Source organism: Cetorhinus maximus, unplaced genomic scaffold, assembly GCF_964194155.1.
Source record: "Cetorhinus maximus unplaced genomic scaffold, sCetMax3.hap1.1 HAP1_SCAFFOLD_2483, whole genome shotgun sequence".
NCBI lineage: Eukaryota > Metazoa > Chordata > Chondrichthyes > Lamniformes > Cetorhinidae > Cetorhinus > Cetorhinus maximus.
The window spans coordinates 195-26361 of NW_027598421.1; the positions used below are offsets into that span (position 1 = coordinate 195).

General features: G+C 50.7%; 1 protein-coding gene across 1 annotated transcript in view; it reads right to left on the reverse strand.

Annotated features, from left to right (window-relative positions):
* Positions 1–1402: 1402 nt before the first annotated feature.
* The window catches only part of LOC144677370 (pleckstrin homology domain-containing family G member 4B-like), a gene marked incomplete at both ends in the record, with an annotated part of 41665 nt that continues 16900 nt past the window's right edge, over positions 1403–26167 (reverse strand). The window contains 3 exons of the mRNA XM_078537506.1: positions 1403–1551; positions 2196–2294; positions 4889–5005. Coding sequence (XP_078393632.1) covers positions 1403–1551; positions 2196–2294; positions 4889–5005 — 365 coding nt within the window. The remainder of the gene's footprint in view (positions 1552–2195; positions 2295–4888; positions 5006–26167) is intronic.

Here is a 26167-nt window from a genome sequence, read left to right on the forward strand (position 1 = left end):
AGAGAGGGAGAGCGTGAGAGACAGAGCACGAGAGAGAAAGAGGGAGAGCGTGAGAGACAGAGCACGAGAGAGAAAGAGGGAGAGCGCGAGGGACAGTGCGAGAGAGAGTGTGAGAGGTGAGAGTGCGCTAGAGAGAGCGTGTGAGAGAGAGTGAGAGAGAGAGCGAGAGAGCGAGAGCGAGAGAGAGAGAGAGCGAGAGCGAGAGAGGGAGAGAGAGCGAGGGAGAGAGAGTGAGAGAGAGAGCAAAAGAGAGAGTGAGGGAGAGCGCGAGAGAGCGAGAACATGATAGAGAGCGAGGGAGAGAGTGCGAGAGAGAGAGTGAGGGAGAGTGCGAGAGAGCGAGAGAGAGAGACAGAGACCCCAAGAGAGAGAGCGAGAGAAAGAGCGGGAGAGAGAATAGAGAGAGAGGGATAGAGAGCAATAAAGAGATAGAGATATAGAGATTGAGAGATAGAGAGATAGAGAGATGGAGAGATGGAGATAGAGGTAAAGAGAGAGATAGAGGTACAGAGATCGAGAAATACAGAGAGAGATATAGAGATAGAGAGAGAGAGACAGAGAGAGAAACAGAGAAAGACATAGAGAGAGAGACAGAGAGAGAGATAGAGAGAGAGAGAGATGGAGATATAGAGATAGAGACATAGAGAGAGAGAGACAGAGAGAGAGATAGAGAGAGACAGAGAGAGACAGAGAGAGAGATAGAGAGAGAGAGAGATGGAGATATAGAGATAGAGACATAGAGAGAGAGAGACAGAGAGAGAGATAGAGAGAGACAGAGAGAGAAACAGAGAAAGACATAGAGAGAGAGACAGAGAGAGAGACAGAGAGAGAGATAGAGAGATACAGATATGGAGAGATATAGAGATAGAGAGAGAGGTGGTGATAGAGACAGAGAGGGGTGAGGGAATGTCTGCCATGTGCCACGGGGGGTATGTGGGGGTGGAATGCTCTCCATCCTGGGAAACACCAAGATCGGTCACTGCACATAAATAAGAGGGATAAAGCTTTGGCCTTTCAGGCTTGGGATGGAGGGGGGATGGAGGGGGGGGGGGGTCAAAGGGGGGTGGGGGGGGGCGGGTGTGGAGGGTAGGTCGTGGGGGGCCGGGGTGGGGGAGTGAGGTGCGGCGTTGTTTGGTGGGGGGGGTGAAAAGCCAGCCCTGGCCCAGCGGGTTGAAGATGTGGCACCTCCGATGCGGAAGGAGGGTCAGAGACAGGCGCCTGGCTGCTGGGGGCCCTGGGCGAGGATCCAGCCCCCCGACAGGACAGGGAGAACTCAACCCCGCCAAATCCCCAAACCCCCAACAGCCCCCACAACCACCGAACACCCCAAACCGAGCGCAGGGGGCGGGGGGTCCCGGGCGGGACGGTCAGTTACCGGCCCCAGCCCGAGCGCGGAGCTCACGTGCAGTCCTCCGAGCCGCCCATGGTGACGGTCTCCCTCCTCAGCTTCACCAAGATGGCGGCCCCCTCCTGCTGAAGGCCAATCAGCCTGGCATCCCGCAGAACCCGGCACATCAACATCCGGTCCTCCTCAATCAGAGCGGAGACGTCCTGCCGAACAGACAGAGGGGAAGGGGTCAGGGCAGCCACGGAGTTCCACAGGGCGGCCTTCAACGTTGAGGCGCCACCTGATCGAACAGCGCACAGTAGATAGCGTCGGTAGACACCCCTCCGTTGGCCCACTTCATCAGCCTGGGGTGGGGTGATAGTGAGGGAGGAGCTGGTATCTGAGGGTGGGACATGCTGTGTGTTAGTGATGGTGGAGCTGGTATCTGAGAGTGGGACAGGCTGTGTGTTAGTAAGGGTGGAGCTGGTATCTGAGAGTGGGACAGGCTGTGAGTTAGTGAGGGAGTAGCTGGTATCTGAGCGTGGGACAGGCTGTGTGTTAGTGAGGGAGGCGCTGGTATCTGAGGGTGGGACAGGCTGTGTGTTAGTGAGGGAGTAGCTGGTATCTGAGTGTGGGACAGGCTGTGTGTTAGTGAGGGAGGAGCTGGTATCTGAGAGTGGGACAGGCTGTGTGTTAGTGAGGGAGGAGCTGGTGTCTGAGAGTGGGACAGGCTGTGTGTTAGTGAGGGAGGAACTGGTATCTGAGAGTGGGACAGGCTGTGTGTTAGTGAGGGAGAAACTGGTATCTGAGAGTGGGGAAAAGTTCACAATCTTGTACTCTGTGTCGCAGTCTGATTTCACCCTTTTACCTTGGCAGATTCAGGCAATTGTTTTGCCTCCAGTTGGTCGCTGGTGCTGCGCAGGAATTCGACACTCGCTCTGCAGGCATGCAGCAGGGATTCCAGGCGCTGTAAGACAGGAGAAATGCTGTCAGATCCTTCGCAGGTTGTGGTTTTATGCCTCGTGTCGCTTGGCGCCTGGTTGACCGGTAAATCAATCGGACGTTTCCAATCGCACGGACCGCAGGAAGCTAACTCCACTGCCCCATGTGTATGGGTGACTGAGACAGAGAGGGAGGGGCGAGAGTGGGAGACGGACACTCCGAGGGTTAAGTGACAAATTGAGGTGACGCGACCTTGCGCCCCTTTCCCTGGGAGTTTTACACGGTCGCAGGGCGATCTGATAAATGTTTTCAACTATCGGTCCAACCAACAGGGACAACGTGTTCGGGCTGGCCTGGCAAGACTGAGACACGGGGTCGGAGTCTAAGGGATTAGAGCCAGGATTTTCACACTCTCACCCCCAGAGAGTTGCAGATGTTGGGAACTCTCTCCTGCAAACTGCAATTGACGCTCGATCAGGCGTTAAACCTGAACCAGCAGCTCATCAGATCCGTCCGAACCAATTATATTGAGGGGTACGGGGAAAGTGGGGCCTGCGGAGTTAAGCCTCCCGTCAGTCATTGTTTCATTGAATGGGGGAAAAGACTCGAGGGGCCGAATGGCCTCTTATTCCGGAGCTGCTTCTTACACTCCCTCCCCTTCCTCCCTCGTCCACTCCCTCCCTCGACCACTCCGTCCCCTCCCGCCCTCTCACACTCCCTCCACTCCCTCCCCTCTCTCCCTTGTCCACTCCCTCCCTCGACCACTCCATCCCCTCCCTCCTGCCCTCTCACCCTCCCTCCCCTCCCGCCCTCTCATACTGCCACCCACTTACACTCACTCCCATCCTGCCCTTGCTCACTCTCTCCCTTCCATCTTACACTCCCTCCCCTCCCTCTTACACCCCCTCCCCTCCCCTGCCTCTTACGCTCCCTCCCCTCCCTCTTACACTCCCTCCCATCCTGGCCTCGTCAACTGCCTCCCCGCCCGCCCTCTCACATCACCTTCGCTCCCTCCCTCGTCCACCCTCTCCCCTCCCACCCGCGCCCACCCTCTCCCCTCCCACCCTCTTACACACACTCCCCTGCCGCCCCTCTCACACTCACTCCCCTCCCGCCCCACTCACTCCCTCCCCTTCCTCTTTGGTCCACTCTCTCCCCTTTTTCCCTCTTAAGCTCACTCCTCTCCCTCCCTCCCTCATCCATTCCCTCCCCTCCTGCCCACTCACACTCACAGAAGTGCCAGGCAATGACCATCTCCAACAAAGGAGAATCTAACCATCGCCCCTTGATGTTCAATGGGCATTACCATCACTCAATCCCTCACTATCAACATCCTGGGGGTTATCATTGACCAGAAACTGAACCGGACCAGCCATATAAACACAGGCTACAAGAGCAGGTCAGAGGCTGGGAATCCTGCGGAGAGTCACTCACCTCCTGACTCCCCCCAAAGCATGTCCACCATCTACAAGGCACAAGTCAGGAGTGCGATGGGATACTCCCCCCACTTGCCTGGATGAGGGCAGCTCCCACAACACTCGAGAAGCTCGACACCGTCCAGGACAAAGCAGCCCCCGCTCGATCGGTACCCCATCCACCAAACATTCACTCCCTCCACCACCGACGCACAGCAGCAGCAGTGTGTGTACCATCTACAAGATGCACTGCAGCAACTCACCGAGGCTCCTTCGACAGCACCTTCCAAACCCACGACCGCTACCATCTAGAAGGACGAGGGCAGCAGACACATGGGGAACACCACCACCTGGAAGTTCCCCCTCCGAGCCACTCGCCGTCCCGACTTGGGAATATATCGGCCGTTCCTTCACTGTCGCCGGGACAAAATCCTGGGAACTCCCTCCCTAACAGCACGGCGGGTGTACCTACCCCACAGGGACCTTGACCTTCTCAAGGGGGCAATTAGGGATGGGGCGATTAAATGATGGGCTAGTGCCACATCCCGTGAATAAATAAGAAAAAAGCGTACGGACACAATGGGTTGGGTTGCATCCAAGTGAGGGGTGACTCACCCTGTACGCTGACCCTAACCTCCGCACTGCACTGACCGAGGCTCAGTGAGTGCGACGTCGGCAGTGAGGTCGAACGGCAAGAGAGAGCGGTGACCCGGCCAGGATTGACAGGAACTACGACCCAATCACCTTCCTCCATGCCCACCCCGCCCACTGCTGGGAGCAACCAGCTCAGCACGCCCTGGAGGGGGATGGGACCTTCGTGGGAAGTGGGCAGGGACAGCACTTATTGCCCACCCCTAAGTGCCCTGGTTTAGAGTCAGCCACATCGCTGACTGGATCTGAATTCGCATGTAGGACCCCCGCCAAGATTTCTATTCCCGAAAGGGAAATTAGTGAGCCGGATGGCCTTTTATCACAATTCACAGTTATCATCAGGCTATTAATTGTGGTTATTTAATGAGCGCCATCCGGTGGGATTCAAACCATGGAATCCAGAGCACGACGCTGGATCTCTGGAGTATTATCCCAGTGAGATTAACACTACACCACCACCTCCCCTGGGCCCATCGACATCCGCGGACCGCGGCTGGCCAGCAGGAGGCGCTGCTCCCACCTCAGGCTCCGGGAGACCGCACGAGGTACTCACCAGCCGATAGCGAATCCACTTCTCGTTGCTGTAAGGGAAGCTTCCGGAGAAAGACTGCGTCAACTGGGCGGGTTCCACGTGTTTGTGCAGGCTCCGGAGAGACGTCAGGATATCCACCTGCGGGCAGGACCATAACACAGCATATAAGCAGAGCGCAGTTCCCTCTACACTGTCCCCATCAAACACACCCAGGACAGGTACAGCATGGGGTTAGATACAGAGTAAAGCTCCCTCTACACTGTCCCATTCAAACACTCCCAGGACAGGTACAGCACGGGGTTAGATACAGAGCAAAGCTCCCTCTACACTGTCCCCATCAAACACTCCCAGGACAGGTACAGCACGGGGTTAGTTACAGAGTAAAGCTCCCTCTACACTGTCCACATCAAACACACCCAGGACAGGTACAGCACGGGGTTAGATACAGAGTAAAGCTCCCTCTACACTGTCCCCATCAAACACTCCCAGGACAGGTACAGCACGGGGTTAGATACAGAGTAAAGCTCCCTCTACACTGTCCCCATCAAACACTCCCAGGACAGGTACAGCACGGGGTTAGATACAGAGTAAAGCTCCCTCTACACTGTCCCCATCAAACACTCCCAGGACAGGTACAGCACGGGGTTAGATACAGAGTAAAGCTTCCTCTACACCGTCCCCGTCAAACACTCCCAGGACAGGTACAGCACGGGGTTAGATACAGAGCAAAGCTCCCTCTACAGTATCCCCATCAAGCACTCCCAGGACAGGTACAACATGGGGTTAGATACAGAGTAAAGCACCCTCTACACTGTCCTCATCAAACACTCCCAGGACAGGTAAAGCACAGAGTTAGATACTGAGTGAAGTTCTCTCGATACTGTCCCCATCAAACACAGCCAGAAAATGAACAGCACGGGGTTCGATACAGGGTAAAGCTCCCTCTATACTGTCCTCATCAAACACTCCCAGGAGAGGTACAGCACGTGGTTATATGCAGATTAAACCTCACTCTACACTTTCCCCATCAAACACTCCCAGGGCAGGTACAGCACGGGGTTAGATCCAGAGCAAAGCTCCCTCTACACTGTCCTCAACAAACACTCTCACAGGTACAGCACGGGGTAGGATACAGAGTACAGCTCCCTCTACACTGTCCCCAAAAACCTCTCCCAGGACAGATACAGCAAGGGGTTAGATAGAGAGTAAAGCTCCCTCTACACCTTCCCCATCAAACACTCCCAGGGCAGGTACAGCACGGGGTTAGAAACAGAGTAAAGCTCCCTATACACTGATACCATCAAACACTCCCAGGACAGGTACAGCACGTGGTTAGATACAGAGTAAAGCTCCCTCTACACTGTCCACATCAAACACTCCCAGGACAGGTATAGCACGGGGACAGATGCAGAGTAAAGCTCCCTCTAAACCGTGCACATCGAACGTTCCCAGGAGAGTTTACATCCACAGGGTTAGATGCCGAGTAAAGTTCCGTCTACACTGTCCTCATCAATCTCTCCCAAGACAGGTACAGCACGTGGTAAGATACAGAGTAAAGCTCCCTCTACACTGTCCCCAAAAACATCTCCCAGGACAGATACAGCAAGGGGTTAGATAAAGAGTAGATCTCCCTCTACACTGTCCCCATCAAACACTCCCAGCACAGGTACAGCACAGGGTTAGATATAGAGTAAAGCTGCCTCTACACTGCCCCCATCAAACACTCCCAGGACAGGTACAGCAAGGGGTTAGATACAGAGTAAAGCTCCTTCAACACTATCGTATCAAAGACTCCCAGGACAGGTATAGCACAGGGTTAGATGCCGAGTAAAGTTCCCTCTACACTGTCCTCATCAGACTCTCCCAAGACAGGTACAGCACGTGGTAAGATACAGAGTAAAGCTCCCTCGACACCGTCCCCATCAAAAACTCTCAGGACAGGTACAGCACGGGGTTAGATACAGAGTAAAGCTCCCTATACACCGTCCCCATCAAACACTCCCAGGACAGGTACAGCACGGGGACAGATGCAGAATAAAGCTCCCTCTAAACCGTCCACATCGAACACTCCCCGGAGAGTTTACATCCACAGTGTTAGGTGCCAATAAAGCTCCATCTACACTGTCCCCATCAAACACTCCCAGGACAGGTTCAGCACAGGGTTAGTTACAGAGTAAATCTCCCTCTACACTGACCCCATCAAACACTCCCAGGACAGGTACAGCACGGGGTTAGATCCAGAGCAAAGCTCCCCCTACACTGTTCCCATAAAACACTCTCAGGACAGGTACAGCAAGGGGTTAGATACAGAGTAAATATCCTTCTACACTATCCTATCAAAGACTCCCAGGACAGGTAGAGCACGGGGTCAGATAAAGAGTAAAGCTCCCTCTACACCGTCTACAACAAACACTCCCAGGACAGGGACAGCACGTGGTTAGATAAAGAGTAAAGCTCCATCTACACTGTCCCCATCAAACACTCCCAGGACAGGCATAGCACGGGGACAGATGCAGAGTAATGCTCCCTCTAAACCGTCCAAATCGAAAACTCCCAGGAGAGTTTACATCCAGAGTGTTAGGTGCCAAGTAAAGCTCCCTCTACACTGTCCCTATCAAACACTCCCAGGACAGGTACAGCACGGGGTTAGATCCAGAGCAAAGCTCCATCTACAGTATCCCCATCAAACACTCCCAGGACAGGTACAACATGGGGTTAGATGCAGAGTAAATCTTCCTCTACACTGCCCTCATCAAACTCTCCCAAGACAGGTACAGCACGGGTTTAGATACAGAGTAAAGCTCCATCTAAACTGACGCCATCAAACACTCCCAGGACAGGTAAAGCACAGGGTTAGATACTGAGTGAAGTTCCCTCGATACTGTCTCCATCAAACACTCCCAGGACAGGTACAGCACGGGATTAGATACAGGGTAAAGCTCCCTCTAAACTGTCCTCATCAATCTCTCCCAGAGCAGGTACATCATGCGGTTGAATCCAAAGAAAAGCTCCCTTAACACTGTCCCCATCAAACATTCCCAGGAGAGGTACAGCACGTGGTTACATGCAGATTAAACCTCCCTCTACACTTTCCCCATCAAATACTCCCAGGGCAGGTACAGCACGGGGTTAGATCCAGAGCAAAGCTCCCCCTACACTGTTCCCATAAAACACTCTCAGGACAGGTACAGCACTTGGCTAGATACAGAGTAAAGCTCCGTCTACACCGTCTCCAACAAACACTCCCAGGAGAGGGACAGCACGTGGTTAGATAAAGAGTAAAGCTCCCTATACACTGTCCCCATCAAACACTCCCAGGACAGGTTTAGCATGGGGACAGGTGCAGAATAAAGCTCCTTCTAAACCGTCCACATCGAACACTCCCAGGAGAGTTTACATCCACAGTGTTAGGTGCCAATAAAGCTCCCTCTACACTGGCCCCATCAAACACTCCCAGGACAGGTACAGCACGTGGTGAGTTACAGAGTAAATCTCCCTCTACACTGACCCCATCAAACACTCCCAGGACAGGTACAGCACGGGGTTAGATACAGAGTAAAGCTCCCTCTACAGTTTCCCCATCAAACACTCCCAGGACGGGTACAGCACGGGGTTAGATCCAGAGCAAAGCTCCATCTACAGTATCCCCATCAAACACTCCCAGGACAGGTACAACATGAGTTTAGATACAGAGTAAATCTTCCTCTACACTGTCCTCATCAAAATCTCCAAAGACAGGTATAGCACGGGTTGAGATAAAGAGTAAAGCTCCATCTAAACTGACCCCATCAAACACTCCCAGGACAGGTAAAGCACAGGGTTAGATACTGAGTGAATTTCCCTCGATACTGTCCCCATCAAACACTGCCAGGAAATGTACAGCATGGGGTTCGATACAGGGTAAAGCTCCCTTTAAACTGTCCTCATTAATCTCTCCCAGAGCAGGTACATCATGCAGTTAGATCCAGGGAAAAGCTCCCTTAACACTGTCCACATCAAACACTCCCAGGAGAGGTAAAGCACATGGTTATATGCAGATTAAAACTCCCTCTACACTTTCCCCATCAAACACTCCCAGGGCAGGTACAGCACGGGTTTAGATCCAGAGCAAAGCTCCCCCTACACTGTTCCCACAAAACACTCTCAGGACAGGTACAGCACGGGGTTAGATACAGAGTACAGCTCCCTCTACACTGTCCCCAAAAACCTCTCCCAGGACAGATACAGCAAGGAGTTAGATAAAGAGTAAAGCTCCCTCTACACTGTCTCCATCAAATACTCCCAGGACAGGTATAGCACGGGGACAGATGCAGAGTAAAGCTGCCTCTAAACCGTCCAAATGGAACGTTCCCAGGAGAGCTTACATCCACAGGGTTAGATGCCGAGTAAGGATCCCTCTACACTGTCCTCATCAAACTCTCCCAAGACAGGTACAGCACGTGGTAAGATACAGAGCAATGCTCCCTCAACACCGTCCCCATCAAAAACTCTCAGGACAGGTACAGCACGGGGTTAGATACAGAGTAAAGCTCCCTCTACACACTCCCCATCAAACACTCCCAGGACAGGTACAGCACGGGGTTAGATACGGAGTAAAGCTCCCTCTACATTGTCCCCATCAAACACTCACAGGACAGGTATAGCACGGGGTTAGATACAGAGTGAATCTTCCTCTATACTGTCCCCATCAAAAACTCCCAAGGTAGGAACAGCACGGGGTTAGATATGGAGTAAAGCTCCCTCTACACCGTCCCCATCAAACACTCGCAGGAAAGGTACAGAACGGAGTTAGATACAGAGTAAAGCTCCATCTACACTGCTCCCATCAAACGCTCCCAGGACAGGTACAGCACCGGGTTAGATCCAGAGCAAGGCTCCCTGTACACTGTCCCCATCAAACACTCCCAGGACAGGCAGAGCATGGGGGTAGATGCAGAGTAAATCTCCCTCTACACTGTCCCCATCAAACACTCCCTGAACAGTTACAGCACGGGTTTAGATGCACAGTAAAGCACACTCTACGCTGACTACATCAAACATGCCCAGATCAGGGACAGCATGGGGTGAGATACTGTGTAAAGCTTCCTCTACACTGTCCACTACAAACATCCCCAGGAAAGGTACAGCACGGGGTTGGATAGAGAGTAAATCTCATTCTACACTGTCCCCATCAAACACTCCCAGGACAGGTTCAGCAAGGGGTTAGATACAGAGTGAATCTCCCTCTACACTGTCCCCATCAAAAACTCCCAAGTCAGGTACAGCACGGGGTTAGATGTGGAGTAAAGCTCCCTCTACAACAATCCCATCAAACACACCCAGGACAGGTAAAGCACAGGGTTAGATACAGCGTAAAGCTCCCTCTACAGTGTCCCCATGAAACAGCCCCAGGACAGGTACAGCACGTGGTTAGATACAGAGTAAAGCTCCTTCTACACCGTCCCCATCAAACACTCCCAGGACATGTACAGCACAGGGTTAGATACAGAGTAAAGCTCCCTCTACACTGTCCCCATCAAACACTCACAGGACAGGTACAGCACGGGGCTAGATACAGAGTAAAGCTCCCTCTACACTGTCCTCAAAAATCTTTCCCAGGACAGATACAGCAAGGGGTTAGATAAAGAGTAGATCTCCGTCTACACTGTCCCCATCAAACACTCCCAGGACAGGTACAGCACGGGGTTAGATATAGAGTAAAGCTGCCTCTACACTGCCCCCATCAAACACTCCCAGGACATGTACAGCAAGGGGTTAGACACAGAGTAAATCTCCTTCAACACTATCCTATCAAAGACTCCCAGGACAGGTACAGCACGGGGTCAGATACAGAGTAAAGCTCTCTCTACACCGTCTCCAACAAACACTCCCAGAACAGGGATAGCACGTGGTTAGATAAAGAGTAAAGCTGCCTCTACACTGTACCCATCAAACACTCCCAGGACAGGTATAGCACGGGGACAGGATAAAGCTCCCTCTAAACCATCCACATCGAACACTCCCAGGAGAGTTTACATCCACAGTGTTAGGTGCCAATAAAGCTCCCTCTACACTGTCCACATCAAACACTCCCAGGACAGGTACAACATGAGTTTAGATATAGAGTAAATCTTCCTCTACACTGTCCTCATCAAACTCTCCCAACACAGGTAGAGCACGGGTTTAGATACAGAGTAAAGCTCCATCTAAACTGACCCCATCAAACATCCCAGGACAGGTAAAGCACAGGGTTAGATACTGAGTGAATTTCCCTCGATACTGTCCCCATCAAACACTGCCAGGAAATGTACAGCATGGGGTTCGATACAGGGTAAAGCTCCCTCTAAACTATCCTCATTAATCTCTCCCAGAGCAGGTACATCATGCAGTTAGATCCAGGGAAAACCTCCCTTAACACTGTCCCCATCAAACACTCACAGGACAGATACAGCAAGGGGTTAGAAACAGAGTAAAGCTCACTCTACACTGTCCACATCAAACACTCCCAGGACAGGTATAGCACGGGGACAGATGCAGAGTAAAGCTCCCTCTAAACCGTCCACATCGAACGTTCCCAGGAGAGTTTACATCCACAGGGTTAGATGCCGATTAAAGTTCCCTCTACTCTGTCCTCATCAAACTCTCCCAAGACAGGTACAGCACGTGGTAAGATACAGAGTAAAGCTCCCTCGACACCGTCCCCATCAAAAACTCTCAGGACAGGTACAGCACGGGGTTAGATACAGAGTAAAGCTCCCTCTACACACTCCCCATCAAACACTCCCGGGACAGGTACAGCACGGGGTTAGATACGGAGTAAAGCTCCCTCTACATTGTCCCCATCAAACACTCACAGGACAGGTATAGCACGGGGTTAGATACAGATTGAATCTTCCTCTATACTGTCCCCATCAAAAACTCCCAAGATAGAAACAGCACGGGGTTAGATATGGAGTAAAGCTCCCTCTACACCGTCCCCATCAAACACTCGCAGGAAAGGTACAGAACGGAGTTAGATACAGAGTAAAGCTCCATCTACACTGCTCCCATCAAACGCTCCCAGGACAGGTACAGCACCGGGTTAGATCCAGAGCAAGGCTCCCTGTACACTGTCCTCATCAAACACTCCCAGGACAGGCAGAGCATGGGGGTAGATGCAGAGTAAATCTCCCTCTACACTGTCCCCATCAAACACTCCCTGAACAGTTACAGCACAGGTTTAGATGCACAGTAAAGCACACTCTACGCTGACTACATCAAACATGCCCAGATCAGGGACAGCATGGGGTGAGATACTGTGTAAAGCTTCCTCTACACTGTCCACTACAAACATCCCCAGGAAAGGTACAGCACGGGGTTGGATAGAGAGTAAATCTCATTCTACACTGTCCCCATCAAACACTCCCAGGACAGGTTCAGCAAGGGGTTAGATACAGAGTGAATCTCCCTCTACACTGTCCCCATCAAACACTCCCAGGACATGTACAGCACGGGGTTAGATACAGAGTAAAGCTCCCTCTACACTGTCCCCATCAAACACTCACAGGACAGGTACAGCACGGGGCTAGATACAGAGTAAAGCTCCCTCTACACTGTCCTCAAAAACCTTTCCCAGGACAGATACAGCAAGGGGTTAGATAAAGAGTAGATCTCCGTCTACACTGTCCCCATCAAACACTCCCAGGACAGGTACAGCACGGGGTTAGATATAGAGTAAAGCTGCCTCTACACTGCCCCCATCAAACACTCCCAGGACATGTACAGCAAGGGGTTAGATACAGAGTAAATCTCCTTCAACACTATCCTATCAAAGACTCCCAGGACAGGTACAGCACGGGGTCAGATACAGAGTAAAGCTCTCTCTACACCGTCTCCAACAAACACTCCCAGAACAGGGACAGCACGTGGTTAGATAAAGAGTAAAGCTGCCTCTACACTGTACCCATCAAACACTCCCAGGACAGGTATAGCACGGGGACAGGATAAAACTCCCTCTAAACCATCCACATCGAACACTCCCAGGAGAGTTTACATCCACAGTGTTAGGTGCCAATAAAGCTCCCTCTACACTGTCCACATCAAACACTCCCAGGACAGGTACAACATGAGTTTAGATATAGAGTAAATCTTCCTCTACACTGTCCTCATCAAACTCTCCCAACACAGGTAGAGCACGGGTTTAGATACAGAGTAAAGCTCCATCTAAACTGACCCCATCAAACATCCCAGGACAGGTAAAGCACAGGGTTAGATACTGAGTGAATTTCCCTCGATACTGTCCCCATCAAACACTGCCAGGAAATGTACAGCATGGGGTTCGATACATGGTAAAGCTCCCTCTAAACTGTCCTCATTAATCTCTCCCAGAGCAGGTACATCATGCAGTTAGATCCAGGGAAAACCTCCCTTAACACTGTCCCCATCAAACACTCCCAGGACAGATACAGCAAGGGGTTAGAAACAGAGTAAAGCTCACTCTACACTGTCCACATCAAACACTCCCAGGACAGGTATAGCACGGGGACAGATGCAGAGTAAAGCTCCCTCTAAACCGTCCACATGGAACGTTCCCAGGAGAGTTTACATCCACAGGGTTAGATGCCGATTAAAGTTCCCTCTACTCTGTCCTCATCAAACTCTCCCAAGACAGGTACAGCATGTGGTAAGATACAGAGTAAAGCTCCCTCGACACCGTCCCCATCAAAAACTCTCAGGACAGGTACAGCACGGGGTTAGATACAGAGTAAATCTCCGTCTACACTATCCCCATCAAAAACTCCCAAGACAGGTACAGCACGGGGTTAGATACAGAGTAAAGCTCCCTCTACACTGTCACCATCAAACACTCCCAGGACAGGTACAGCACGGGGTTAGATACAGAGTAAAGCTCTCACTACACCAACCCCATCAAACACACCCAGGACAGGTACAGCACAGGATAAGATACAGCGTAAAACTCCCTCTACACTGTCCACATCAAACACTCCCAAGACAGGTACAGCACGGGGTTACATACAGAGTAAAGCTCCCTCTACACATTCCCCATCAAACACTCCCAGGGCAGGTACAGCACGGGGTTTGAAACAGAGTAAAGCTCCCTATACACTGTCCCCATCAAACACTCCCAGAACAGGTACAGCACGTGGTTAGATACAGAGTAAACATCCCTCTACACTGTCCACATCAAACACTCCCAGGACAGGTACATCATGCGGTTAGATACAGAGCAAAGCTCCCTATACACTGTCCCCATCAAAAACTCCCAGGACAGGTACAGCACGGGGTTAGATAGAGAGTAAAGCTCCCTCTACACTGTCCCCATCAAACACTCCTTCGACAGGAACAGCACCGAGTAAGATACAGAGTAATTCTCCCTCTACACCGTCCCCATCAAACACTCCCAGGGCAGGTACAGCACGGGGTTAGAAACAGAGTAAAGCTCCCTATACACTGTCCCCATCAAACACTCCCAGAACAGGTACAGCACGTGGTTAGATACAGAGTAAAGCTCTCTCTACACTGTCCACATCAAATACTCCCAGGACAGGTATAGCACGGGGACAAATGCAGAGTAAAGCTCCCTCTAAACCGTCCACATCGAATGTTCCCAGGAGAGTTTACATCCACAGGGTTAAATGCCGAGTAAAGTTCCCTCCACACCGTCCTCATCAAACACTCCCAAGACAGGGACAGCACGGGGTTAGATACAGGGTAAAGCTCACGCTACAGTGTCCCCATGAAACAGCCCCAGGACAGGTACAGCTCGGGGTTAGATACAGAGTAAAGCTCCCTCTACACACTCCCCATCAAACACTCCCAGGACAGGAACAGAACGGGGTTAGATACAGAGTAAAGCTCCCTCTACATTGTCCCCATCAAACACTCCCAGGACAGGTATAGCACGGGGTTAGATACAGAGTGAATCTCCCTCTATACTGTCCCCATCAAAAACTCCCAAGATAGGTACAGCACGGGGTAAGATATGGAGTAAAGCTCCCTCTACACCATCCCCATCAAACACTCGCAGGAAAGGTACAGAACGGAGTTAGATACAGAGTAAAGCTCCATCTACACTGCTCCCATCAAACGCTCCCAGGACAAGTACAGCACCGGGTTAGATCCAGAGCAAGGCTCCCTGTACACTGTCCTCATCAAACACTCCCAGGACAGGCAGAGCATGGGGGTAGATGCAGAGTAAATCTCCCTCTACACTGTCCCCATCAAACACTCCCTGAACAGTTACAGCACGGGTTTAGATGCACAGTAAAGCACACTCTACGCTGACTACATCAAACATGCCCAGATCAGGGACAGCATGGGGTGAGATACTGTGTAAAGCTTCCTCTACACTGTCCACTACAAACATCCCCAGGAAAGGTACAGCACGGGGTTGGATAATGAGTAAATCTCATTCTACACTGTCCCCATCAAACACTCCCAGGACAGGTTCAGCAAGGGGTTAGATACAGAGTGAATCTCCCTCTACACTGTCCCCATCAAAAACTCCCAAGTCAGGTACAGCACGGGGTTAGATGTGGAGTAAAGCTCCCTCTACAACAACCCCATCAAACACACCCAGGACAGGTAAAGCACAGGGTTAGATACAGCGTAAAGCTCCCTCTAAACTGTCCCCATCAAACACTCCCAGGGCAGCTACAGCTTGGGGTTAGATCCAGAGCAAAGATGCCTCTACAGTGTCCCCATCAAACACTCCCAGGACAGGTACAGCACGGGGTTAGATACAGAGTAAAGCTCCCTCTACACTGACCCCATCAAAAACTCCCACGACAAGTACAGCACGGGGTCAGGTGCAGAGTAAAGCTCCCTCTACACCGTCCCCATCAAACACTCACAGGAAAGGTACAGCACGGGGTTAGATACAGAGTAAAGCTCCCTCTACACTGTCTCCATCAAACACTCCCAAGACAGGCAGAGCATGGGGTTAGATACAGAGTAAATCTCCCTCAACAATGTCCCCGTCAAACACTCCCAAGACAGGTATAGCACGGGGTTAGATACAGAGTAAATCTCCCTCTACACCCTCCCCATCAAAAACTCTCAGGACAGGTACAGCACGGGATTAGATACAGAGTAAAGCTCCCTCTACACTGTCCCCATCAAACACTCCCAGGACAGGTACAGCACGGGGTTAGATATAGAGTAAAGCTGCCTCTACACTGCCCCCATCAAACACTCCCAGGACATGTACAGCAAGGGGTTAGACACAGAGTAAATCTCCTTCAACACTATCCTATCAAAGACTCCCAGGACAGGTACAGCACGGGGTCAGATACAGAGTAAAGCTCTCTCTACACCGTCTCCAACAAACATTCCCAGAACAGGGACAGCACGTGGTTAGATAAAGAGTAAAGCTGCCTCTACACTGTACCCATCAAACACTCCCAGGACAGGTATAGCACGGGGACAGGATAAAACTCCCTCTAAACCATCCACATCGAACACTCCCAGGAGAGTTTACATCCACAGTGTTAGGTGCCAATAAAGCTCCCTCTACACTGTCCACATCAAACACTCCCAGGACAGGTACAACATGAGTTTAGATATAGAGTAAATCTTCCTCTACACTGTCCTCATCAAACTCTCCCAACACAGGTAGAGCACGGGTTTAGATACAGAGTAAAGCTCCATCTAAACTGACCCCATCAAACATCCCAGGACAGGTAAAGCACAGGGTTAGATACTGAGTGAATTTCCCTCGATACTGTCCCCATCAAACACTGCCAGGAAATGTACAGCATGGGGTTCGATACAGGGTAAAGCTCCCTCTAAACTATCCTCATTAATCTCTCCCAGAGCAGGTACATCATGCAGTTAGATCCAGGGAAAACCTCCCTTAACACTGTCCCCATCAAACACTCCCAGGACAGATACAGCAAGGGGTTAGAAACAGAGTAAAGCTCACTCTACACTGTCCACATCAAACACTCCCAGGACAGGTATAGCACGGGGACAGATGCAGAGTAAAGCTCCCTCTAAACCGTCCACATCGAACGTTCCCAGGAGAGTTTACATCCACAGGGTTAGATGCCGATTAAAGTTCACTCTACTCTGTCCTCATCAAACTCTCCCAAGACAGGTACAGCACGTGGTAAGATACAGAGTAAAGCTCCCTCGACACCGTCCCCATCAAAAACTCTCAGGACAGGTACAGCACGGGGTTAGATACAGAGTAAAGCTCCCTCTACACACTCCCCATCAAACACTCCCGGGACAGGTACAGCACGGGGTTAGATACGGAGTAAAGCTCCCTCTACATTGTCCCCATCAAACACTCACAGGACAGGTATAGCACGGGGTTAGATACAGATTGAATCTTCCTCTACACTGTCCCCATCAAAAACTCCCAAGATAGGAACAGCACGGGGTTAGATATGGAGTAAAGCTCCCTCTACACCGTCCCCATCAAACACTCGCAGGAAAGGTACAGAACGGAGTTAGATACAGAGTAAAGCTCCATCTACACTGCTCCCATCAAACGCTCCCAGGACAGGTACAGCACCGGGTTAGATCCAGAGCAAGGCTCCCTGTACACTGTCCCCATCAAACACTCCCAGGACAGGCAGAGCATGGGGGTAGATGCAGAGTAAATCTCCCTCTACACTGTCCCCATCAAACACTCCCTGAACAGTTACAGCACGGGTTTAGATGCACAGTAAAGCACACTCTACGCTGACTACATCAAACATGCCCAGATCAGGGACAGCATGGGGTGAGATACTGTGTAAAGCTTCCTCTACACTGTCCACTACAAACATCCCCAGGAAAGGTACAGCACGGGGTTGGATAGAGAGTAAATCTCATTCTACACTGTCCCCATCAAACACTCCCAGGACAGGTTCAGCAAGGGGTTAGATACAGAGTGAATCTCCCTCTACACTGTCCCCATCAAACACTCCCAGGACATGTACAGCACGTGGTTAGATACAGAGTAAAGCTCCCTCTACACTGTCCCCATCAAACACTCACAGGACAGGTACAGCACGGGGCTAGATACAGAGTAAAGCTCCCTCTACACTGTCCTCAAAAACCTTTCCCAGGACAGATACAGCAAGGAGTTAGATAAAGAGTAGATCTCCGTCTACACTGTCCCCATCAAACACTCCCAGGACAGGTACAGCACGGGGTTAGATATAGAGTAAAGCTGCCTCTACACTGCCCCCATCAAACACTCCCAGGACATGTACAGCAAGGGGTTAGATACAGAGTAAAGCTGCCTCTACACTGTACCCATCAAACACTCCCAGGACAGGTATAGCACGGGGACAGGATAAAACTCCCTCTAAACCATCCACATCGAACACTCCCAGGAGAGTTTACATCCACAGTGTTAGGTGCCAATAAAGCTCCCTCTACACTGTCCACATCAAACACTCCCAGGACAGGTACAACATGAGTTTAGATATAGAGTAAATCTTCCTCTACACTGTCCTCATCAAACTCTCCCAACACAGGTAGAGCACGGGTTTAGATACAGAGTAAAGCTCCATCTAAACTGACCCCATCAAACATCCCAGGACAGGTAAAGCACAGGGTTAGATACTGAGTGAATTTCCCTCGATACTGTCCCCATCAAACACTGCCAGGAAATGTACAGCATGGGGTTCGATACATGGTAAAGCTCCCTCTAAACTGTCCTCATTAATCTCTCCCAGAGCAGGTACATCATGCAGTTAGATCCAGGGAAAACCTCCCTTAACACTGTCCCCATCAAACACTCCCAGGACAGATACAGCAAGGGGTTAGAAACAGAGTAAAGCTCACTCTACACTGTCCACATCAAACACTCCCAGGACAGGTATAGCACGGGGACAGATGCAGAGTAAAGCTCCCTCTAAACCGTCCACATGGAACGTTCCCAGGAGAGTTTACATCCACAGGGTTAGATGCCGATTAAAGTTCCCTCTACTCTGTCCTCATCAAACTCTCCCAAGACAGGTACAGCATGTGGTAAGATACAGAGTAAAGCTCCCTCGACACCGTCCCCATCAAAAACTCTCAGGACAGGTACAGCACGGGGTTAGATACAGAGTAAATCTCCGTCTACACTATCCCCATCAAAAACTCCCAAGACAGGTACAGCACGGGGTTAGATACAGAGTAAAGCTCCCTCTACACTGTCACCATCAAACACTCCCAGGACAGGTACAGCACGGGGTTAGATACAGAGTAAAGCTCTCACTACACCAACCCCATCAAACACACCCAGGACAGGTACAGCACAGGATAAGATACAGCGTAAAACTCCCTCTACACTGTCCACATCAAACACTCCCAAGACAGGTACAGCACGGGGTTACATACAGAGTAAAGCTCCCTCTACACATTCCCCATCAAACACTCCCAGGGCAGGTACAGCACGGGGTTTGAAACAGAGTAAAGCTCCCTATACACTGTCCCCATCAAACACTCCCAGAACAGGTACAGCACGTGGTTAGATACAGAGTAAACATCCCTCTACACTGTCCACATCAAACACTCCCAGGACAGGTACATCATGCGGTTAGATACAGAGCAAAGCTCCCTATACACTGTCCCCATCAAAAACTCCCAGGACAGGTACAGCACGGGGTTAGATAGAGAGTAAAGCTCCCTCTACACTGTCCCCATCAAACACTCCTTCGACAGGAACAGCACCGAGTAAGATACAGAGTAATTCTCCCTCTACACCGTCCCCATCAAACACTCCCAGGGCAGGTACAGCACGGGGTTAGAAACAGAGTAAAGCTCCCTATACACTGTCCCCATCAAACACTCCCAGAACAGGTACAGCACGTGGTTAGATACAGAGTAAAGCTCTCTCTACACTGTCCACATCAAATACTCCCAGGACAGGTATAGCACGGGGACAAATGCAGAGTAAAGCTCCCTCTAAACCGTCCACATCGAATGTTCCCAGGAGAGTTTACATCCACAGGGTTAAATGCCGAGTAAAGTTCCCTCCACACCGTCCTCATCAAACACTCCCAAGACAGGGACAGCACGGGGTTAGATACAGGGTAAAGCTCACGCTACAGTGTCCCCATGAAACAGCCCCAGGACAGGTACAGCTCGGGGTTAGATACAGAGTAAAGCTCCCTCTACACACTCCCCATCAAACACTCCCAGGACAGGAACAGAACGGGGTTAGATACAGAGTAAAGCTCCCTCTACATTGTCCCCATCAAACACTCCCAGGACAGGTATAGCACGGGGTTAGATACAGAGTGAATCTCCCTCTATACTGTCCCCATCAAAAACTCCCAAGATAGGTACAGCACGGGGTAAGATATGGAGTAAAGCTCCCTCTACACCATCCCCATCAAACACTCGCAGGAAAGGTACAGAACGGAGTTAGATACAGAGTAAAGCTCCATCTACACTGCTCCCATCAAACGCTCCCAGGACAAGTACAGCACCGGGTTAGATCCAGAGCAAGGCTCCCTGTACACTGTCCTCATCAAACACTCCCAGGACAGGCAGAGCATGGGGGTAGATGCAGAGTAAATCTCCCTCTACACTGTCCCCATCAAACACTCCCTGAACAGTTACAGCACGGGTTTAGATGCACAGTAAAGCACACTCTACGCTGACTACATCAAACATGCCCAGATCAGGGACAGCATGGGGTGAGATACTGTGTAAAGCTTCCTCTACACTGTCCACTACAAACATCCCCAGGAAAGGTACAGCACGGGGTTGGATAATGAGTAAATCTCATTCTACACTGTCCCCATCAAACACTCCCAGGACAGGTTCAGCAAGGGGTTAGATACAGAGTGAATCTCCCTCTACACTGTCCCCATCAAAAACTCCCAAGTCAGGTACAGCACGGGGTTAGATGTGGAGTAAAGCTCCCTCTACAACAACCCCATCAAACACACCCAGGACAGGTAAAGCACAGGGTTAGATACAGCGTAAAGCTCCCTCTAAACTGTCCCCATCAAACACTCCCAGGGCAGCTACAGCTTGGGGTTAGATCCAGAGCAAAGATGCCTCTACAGTGTCCCCATCAAACACTCCCAGGACAGGTACAGCACGGGGTTAGATACAGAGTAAAGCTCCCTCTACACTGACCCCATCAAAAACTCCCACGACAAGTACAGCACGGGGTCAGGTGCAGAGTAAAGCTCCCTCTACACCGTCCCCATCAAACACTCACAGGAAAGGTACAGCACGGGGTTAGATACAGAGTAAAGCTCCCTCTACACTGTCTCCATCAAACACTCCCAAGACAGGCAGAGCATGGGGTTAGATACAGAGTAAATCTCCCTCAACAATGTCCCCGTCAAACACTCCCAAGACAGGTATAGCACGGGGTTAGATACAGAGTAAATCTCCCTCTACACCCTCCCCATCAAAAACTCTCAGGACAGGTACAGCACGGGATTAGATACAGAGTAAAGCTCCCTCTACACTGTCCCCATCAAACACTCCCAGGACAGGTACAGCACGGGGTTAGATATAGAGTAAAGCTGCCTCTACACTGCCCCCATCAAACACTCCCAGGACATGTACAGCAAGGGGTTAGACACAGAGTAAATCTCCTTCAACACTATCCTATCAAAGACTCCCAGGACAGGTACAGCACGGGGTCAGATACAGAGTAAAGCTCTCTCTACACCGTCTCCAACAAACATTCCCAGAACAGGGACAGCACGTGGTTAGATAAAGAGTAAAGCTGCCTCTACACTGTACCCATCAAACACTCCCAGGACAGGTATAGCACGGGGACAGGATAAAACTCCCTCTAAACCATCCACATCGAACACTCCCAGGAGAGTTTACATCCACAGTGTTAGGTGCCAATAAAGCTCCCTCTACACTGTCCACATCAAACACTCCCAGGACAGGTACAACATGAGTTTAGATATAGAGTAAATCTTCCTCTACACTGTCCTCATCAAACTCTCCCAACACAGGTAGAGCACGGGTTTAGATACAGAGTAAAGCTCCATCTAAACTGACCCCATCAAACATCCCAGGACAGGTAAAGCACAGGGTTAGATACTGAGTGAATTTCCCTCGATACTGTCCCCATCAAACACTGCCAGGAAATGTACAGCATGGGGTTCGATACAGGGTAAAGCTCCCTCTAAACTATCCTCATTAATCTCTCCCAGAGCAGGTACATCATGCAGTTAGATCCAGGGAAAACCTCCCTTAACACTGTCCCCATCAAACACTCCCAGGACAGATACAGCAAGGGGTTAGAAACAGAGTAAAGCTCACTCTACACTGTCCACATCAAACACTCCCAGGACAGGTATAGCACGGGGACAGATGCAGAGTAAAGCTCCCTCTAAACCGTCCACATCGAACGTTCCCAGGAGAGTTTACATCCACAGGGTTAGATGCCGATTAAAGTTCACTCTACTCTGTCCTCATCAAACTCTCCCAAGACAGGTACAGCACGTGGTAAGATACAGAGTAAAGCTCCCTCGACACCGTCCCCATCAAAAACTCTCAGGACAGGTACAGCACGGGGTTAGATACAGAGTAAAGCTCCCTCTACACACTCCCCATCAAACACTCCCGGGACAGGTACAGCACGGGGTTAGATACGGAGTAAAGCTCCCTCTACATTGTCCCCATCAAACACTCACAGGACAGGTATAGCACGGGGTTAGATACAGATTGAATCTTCCTCTACACTGTCCCCATCAAAAACTCCCAAGATAGGAACAGCACGGGGTTAGATATGGAGTAAAGCTCCCTCTACACCGTCCCCATCAAACACTCGCAGGAAAGGTACAGAACGGAGTTAGATACAGAGTAAAGCTCCATCTACACTGCTCCCATCAAACGCTCCCAGGACAGGTACAGCACCGGGTTAGATCCAGAGCAAGGCTCCCTGTACACTGTCCCCATCAAACACTCCCAGGACAGGCAGAGCATGGGGGTAGATGCAGAGTAAATCTCCCTCTACACTGTCCCCATCAAACACTCCCTGAACAGTTACAGCACGGGTTTAGATGCACAGTAAAGCACACTCTACGCTGACTACATCAAACATGCCCAGATCAGGGACAGCATGGGGTGAGATACTGTGTAAAGCTTCCTCTACACTGTCCACTACAAACATCCCCAGGAAAGGTACAGCACGGGGTTGGATAGAGAGTAAATCTCATTCTACACTGTCCCCATCAAACACTCCCAGGACAGGTTCAGCAAGGGGTTAGATACAGAGTGAATCTCCCTCTACACTGTCCCCATCAAACACTCCCAGGACATGTACAGCACGTGGTTAGATACAGAGTAAAGCTCCCTCTACACTGTCCCCATCAAACACTCACAGGACAGGTACAGCACGGGGCTAGATACAGAGTAAAGCTCCCTCTACACTGTCCTCAAAAACCTTTCCCAGGACAGATACAGCAAGGAGTTAGATAAAGAGTAGATCTCCGTCTACACTGTCCCCATCAAACACTCCCAGGACAGGTACAGCACGGGGTTAGATATAGAGTAAAGCTGCCTCTACACTGCCCCCATCAAACACTCCCAGGACATGTACAGCAAGGGGTTAGATACAGAGTAAAGCTGCCTCTACACTGTACCCATCAAACACTCCCAGGACAGGTATAGCACGGGGACAGGATAAAACTCCCTCTAAACCATCCACATCGAACACTCCCAGGAGAGTTTACATCCACAGTGTTAGGTGCCAATAAAGCTCCCTCTACACTGTCCACATCAAACACTCCCAGGACAGGTACAACATGAGTTTAGATATAGAGTAAATCTTCCTCTACACTGTCCTCATCAAACTCTCCCAACACAGGTAGAGCACGGGTTTAGATACAGAGTAAAGCTCCATCTAAACTGACCCCATCAAACATCCCAGGACAGGTAAAGCACAGGGTTAGATACTGAGTGAATTTCCCTCGATACTGTCCCCATCAAACACTGCCAGGAAATGTACAGCATGGGGTTCGATACATGGTAAAGCTCCCTCTAAACTGTCCTCATTAATCTCTCCCAGAGCAGGTACATCATGCAGTTAGATCCAGGGAAAACCTCCCTTAACACTGTCCCCATCAAACACTCCCAGGACAGATACAGCAAGGGGTTAGAAACAGAGTAAAGCTCACTCTACACTGTCCACATCAAACACTCCCAGGACAGGTATAGCACGGGGACAGATGCAGAGTAAAGCTCCCTCTAAACCGTCCACATGGAACGTTCCCAGGAGAGTTTACATCCACAGGGTTAGATGCCGATTAAAGTTCCCTCTACTCTGTCCTCATCAAACTCTCCCAAGACAGGTACAGCACGTGGTAAGATACAGAGTAAAGCTCCCTCGACACCGTCCCCATCAAAAACTCTCAGGACAGGTACAGCACGGGGTTAGATACAGAGTAAATCTCCGTCTACGCTATCCCCATCAAAAACTCCCAGGATAGGTACAGCACGGGGTTAGATACAGAGTAAAGCTCTCACTACACCAACCCCATCAAACACTCCCAAGACAGGTACAGCACGGGGTTACATACAGAGTAAAGCTCCCTCTACACATTCCCCATCAAACACTCCCAGGGCAGGTACAGCACGGGGTTAGACAGAGAGTAAAGCTCCCTCTACACTGTCCCCATCAAACACTCCTTGGACAGGAACAGCACCGAGTAAGATACAGTGTAATTCTCCCTCTACACCGTCCCCATCAAACACTCCCAGGGCAGGTACAGCACGGGGTTAGAAACAGAGTAAAGCTCCCTCTACACTGTCCCCATCAAACACTCCCAGAACAGGTACAGCACGTGGTTAGAGACAGAGTAAAGCTCCCTCTACACTGTCCACATCAAACACTCCCAGGACAGGTACAGAACGGGGCTAGATACAGAGTAAAGCTCCCTCTACACTGTCCACATCAAAAACACCCAGGACAAGTACAGCACGGGGTCAGGTGCAGAGTAAAGCTCCCTCTACACCGTCCCCATCAAACACTCACAGGAAAGGTACAGAACGGAGTTAGATACAGAGTAAAGCTCCCTCTACACCGTCCCCATCAAACACTCCCAGGGTAGGTACAGCACGTGGTTAGAAACAGAGTAAAGCTCCCTATACACTGTCCCCATCAACCACTCCCAGGACAGGTGTAGCACGTGGTTAGATACAGAGTAAAAAGCTCCCTCTACACTGTCCACATCAAACACTACCAGGACAGGTATAGCACAGGGACAAATGCAGAGTTAAGCTCCCTCTAAACCGTCCACATCGAATGTTCCCAGGAGAGTTTACATCCACAGGGTTAGATGCCGATTAAAGTTCCCTCTACACTGTCCTCATCAAACACTCCCAAGGCAGGTACAGCACGGGGTTAGATACAGAGTAAAGCTCCCTCTACACACTCCCGATCAAACACTCCCAGGACAGGTACAGCACGGGTTTAGATGCACAGTAAAGCACACTCTACGCTGACTACATCAAACATGCCCAGATCAGGGACAGCATGGGGTGAGATACTGTGTAAAGCTTCCTCTACACTGTCCACTACAAACATCCCCAGGAAAGGTACAGCACGGGGTTGGATAGAGAGTAAATCTCATTCTACACTGTCCCCATCAAACACTCCCAGGACAGGTTCAGCAAGGGGTTAGATACAGAGTGAATCTCCCTCTACACTGTCCCCATCAAAAACTCCCAAGTCAGGTACAGCACGGGGTTAGATGTGGAGTAAAGCTCCCTCTACAGCAACCACATCAAACACACCCAGGACAGGTAAAGCACAGGGTTAGATACAGCGTAAATCTCCCTCTAAACTGTCCCCATCAAACACTCCCAGGGCAGCTACAGCTTGGGGTTAGATCCAGAGCAAAGATGCCTCTACAGGGTCCCCATCAAACACTCCCAGGACAGGTACAGCACGGGGTTAGATACAGAGTAAAGCTCCCTCTACACTGACCCCATCAAAAACTCCCATGACAAGTACAGCACGGGGTCAGGTGCAGAGTAAAGCTCCCTCTACACCATCCCCATCAAACACTCACAGGAAAGGTACAGCACGGGGTTAGATACAAAGTAAAGCTCCCTCTACACTGTCTCCATCAAACACTCCCAAGACAGGCAGAGCATGGGGTTAGATACAGAGTAAATCTCCCTCAACAATGTCCCCGTCAAACACTCCCAAGACAGGTATAGCACGGGGTTAGATACAGAGTAAATCTCCCTCTACACCCTCCCCATCAAAAACTCTCAGGACAGGTACAGCACGGGATTAGATACAGAGTAAAGCTCCCTCTACACTGTCCCCATCAAAATCTCCCAAGACAGGTACAGCACGGGGTTAGATACAGAGTAAAGCTCCCTCTACACTGTCACCATCAA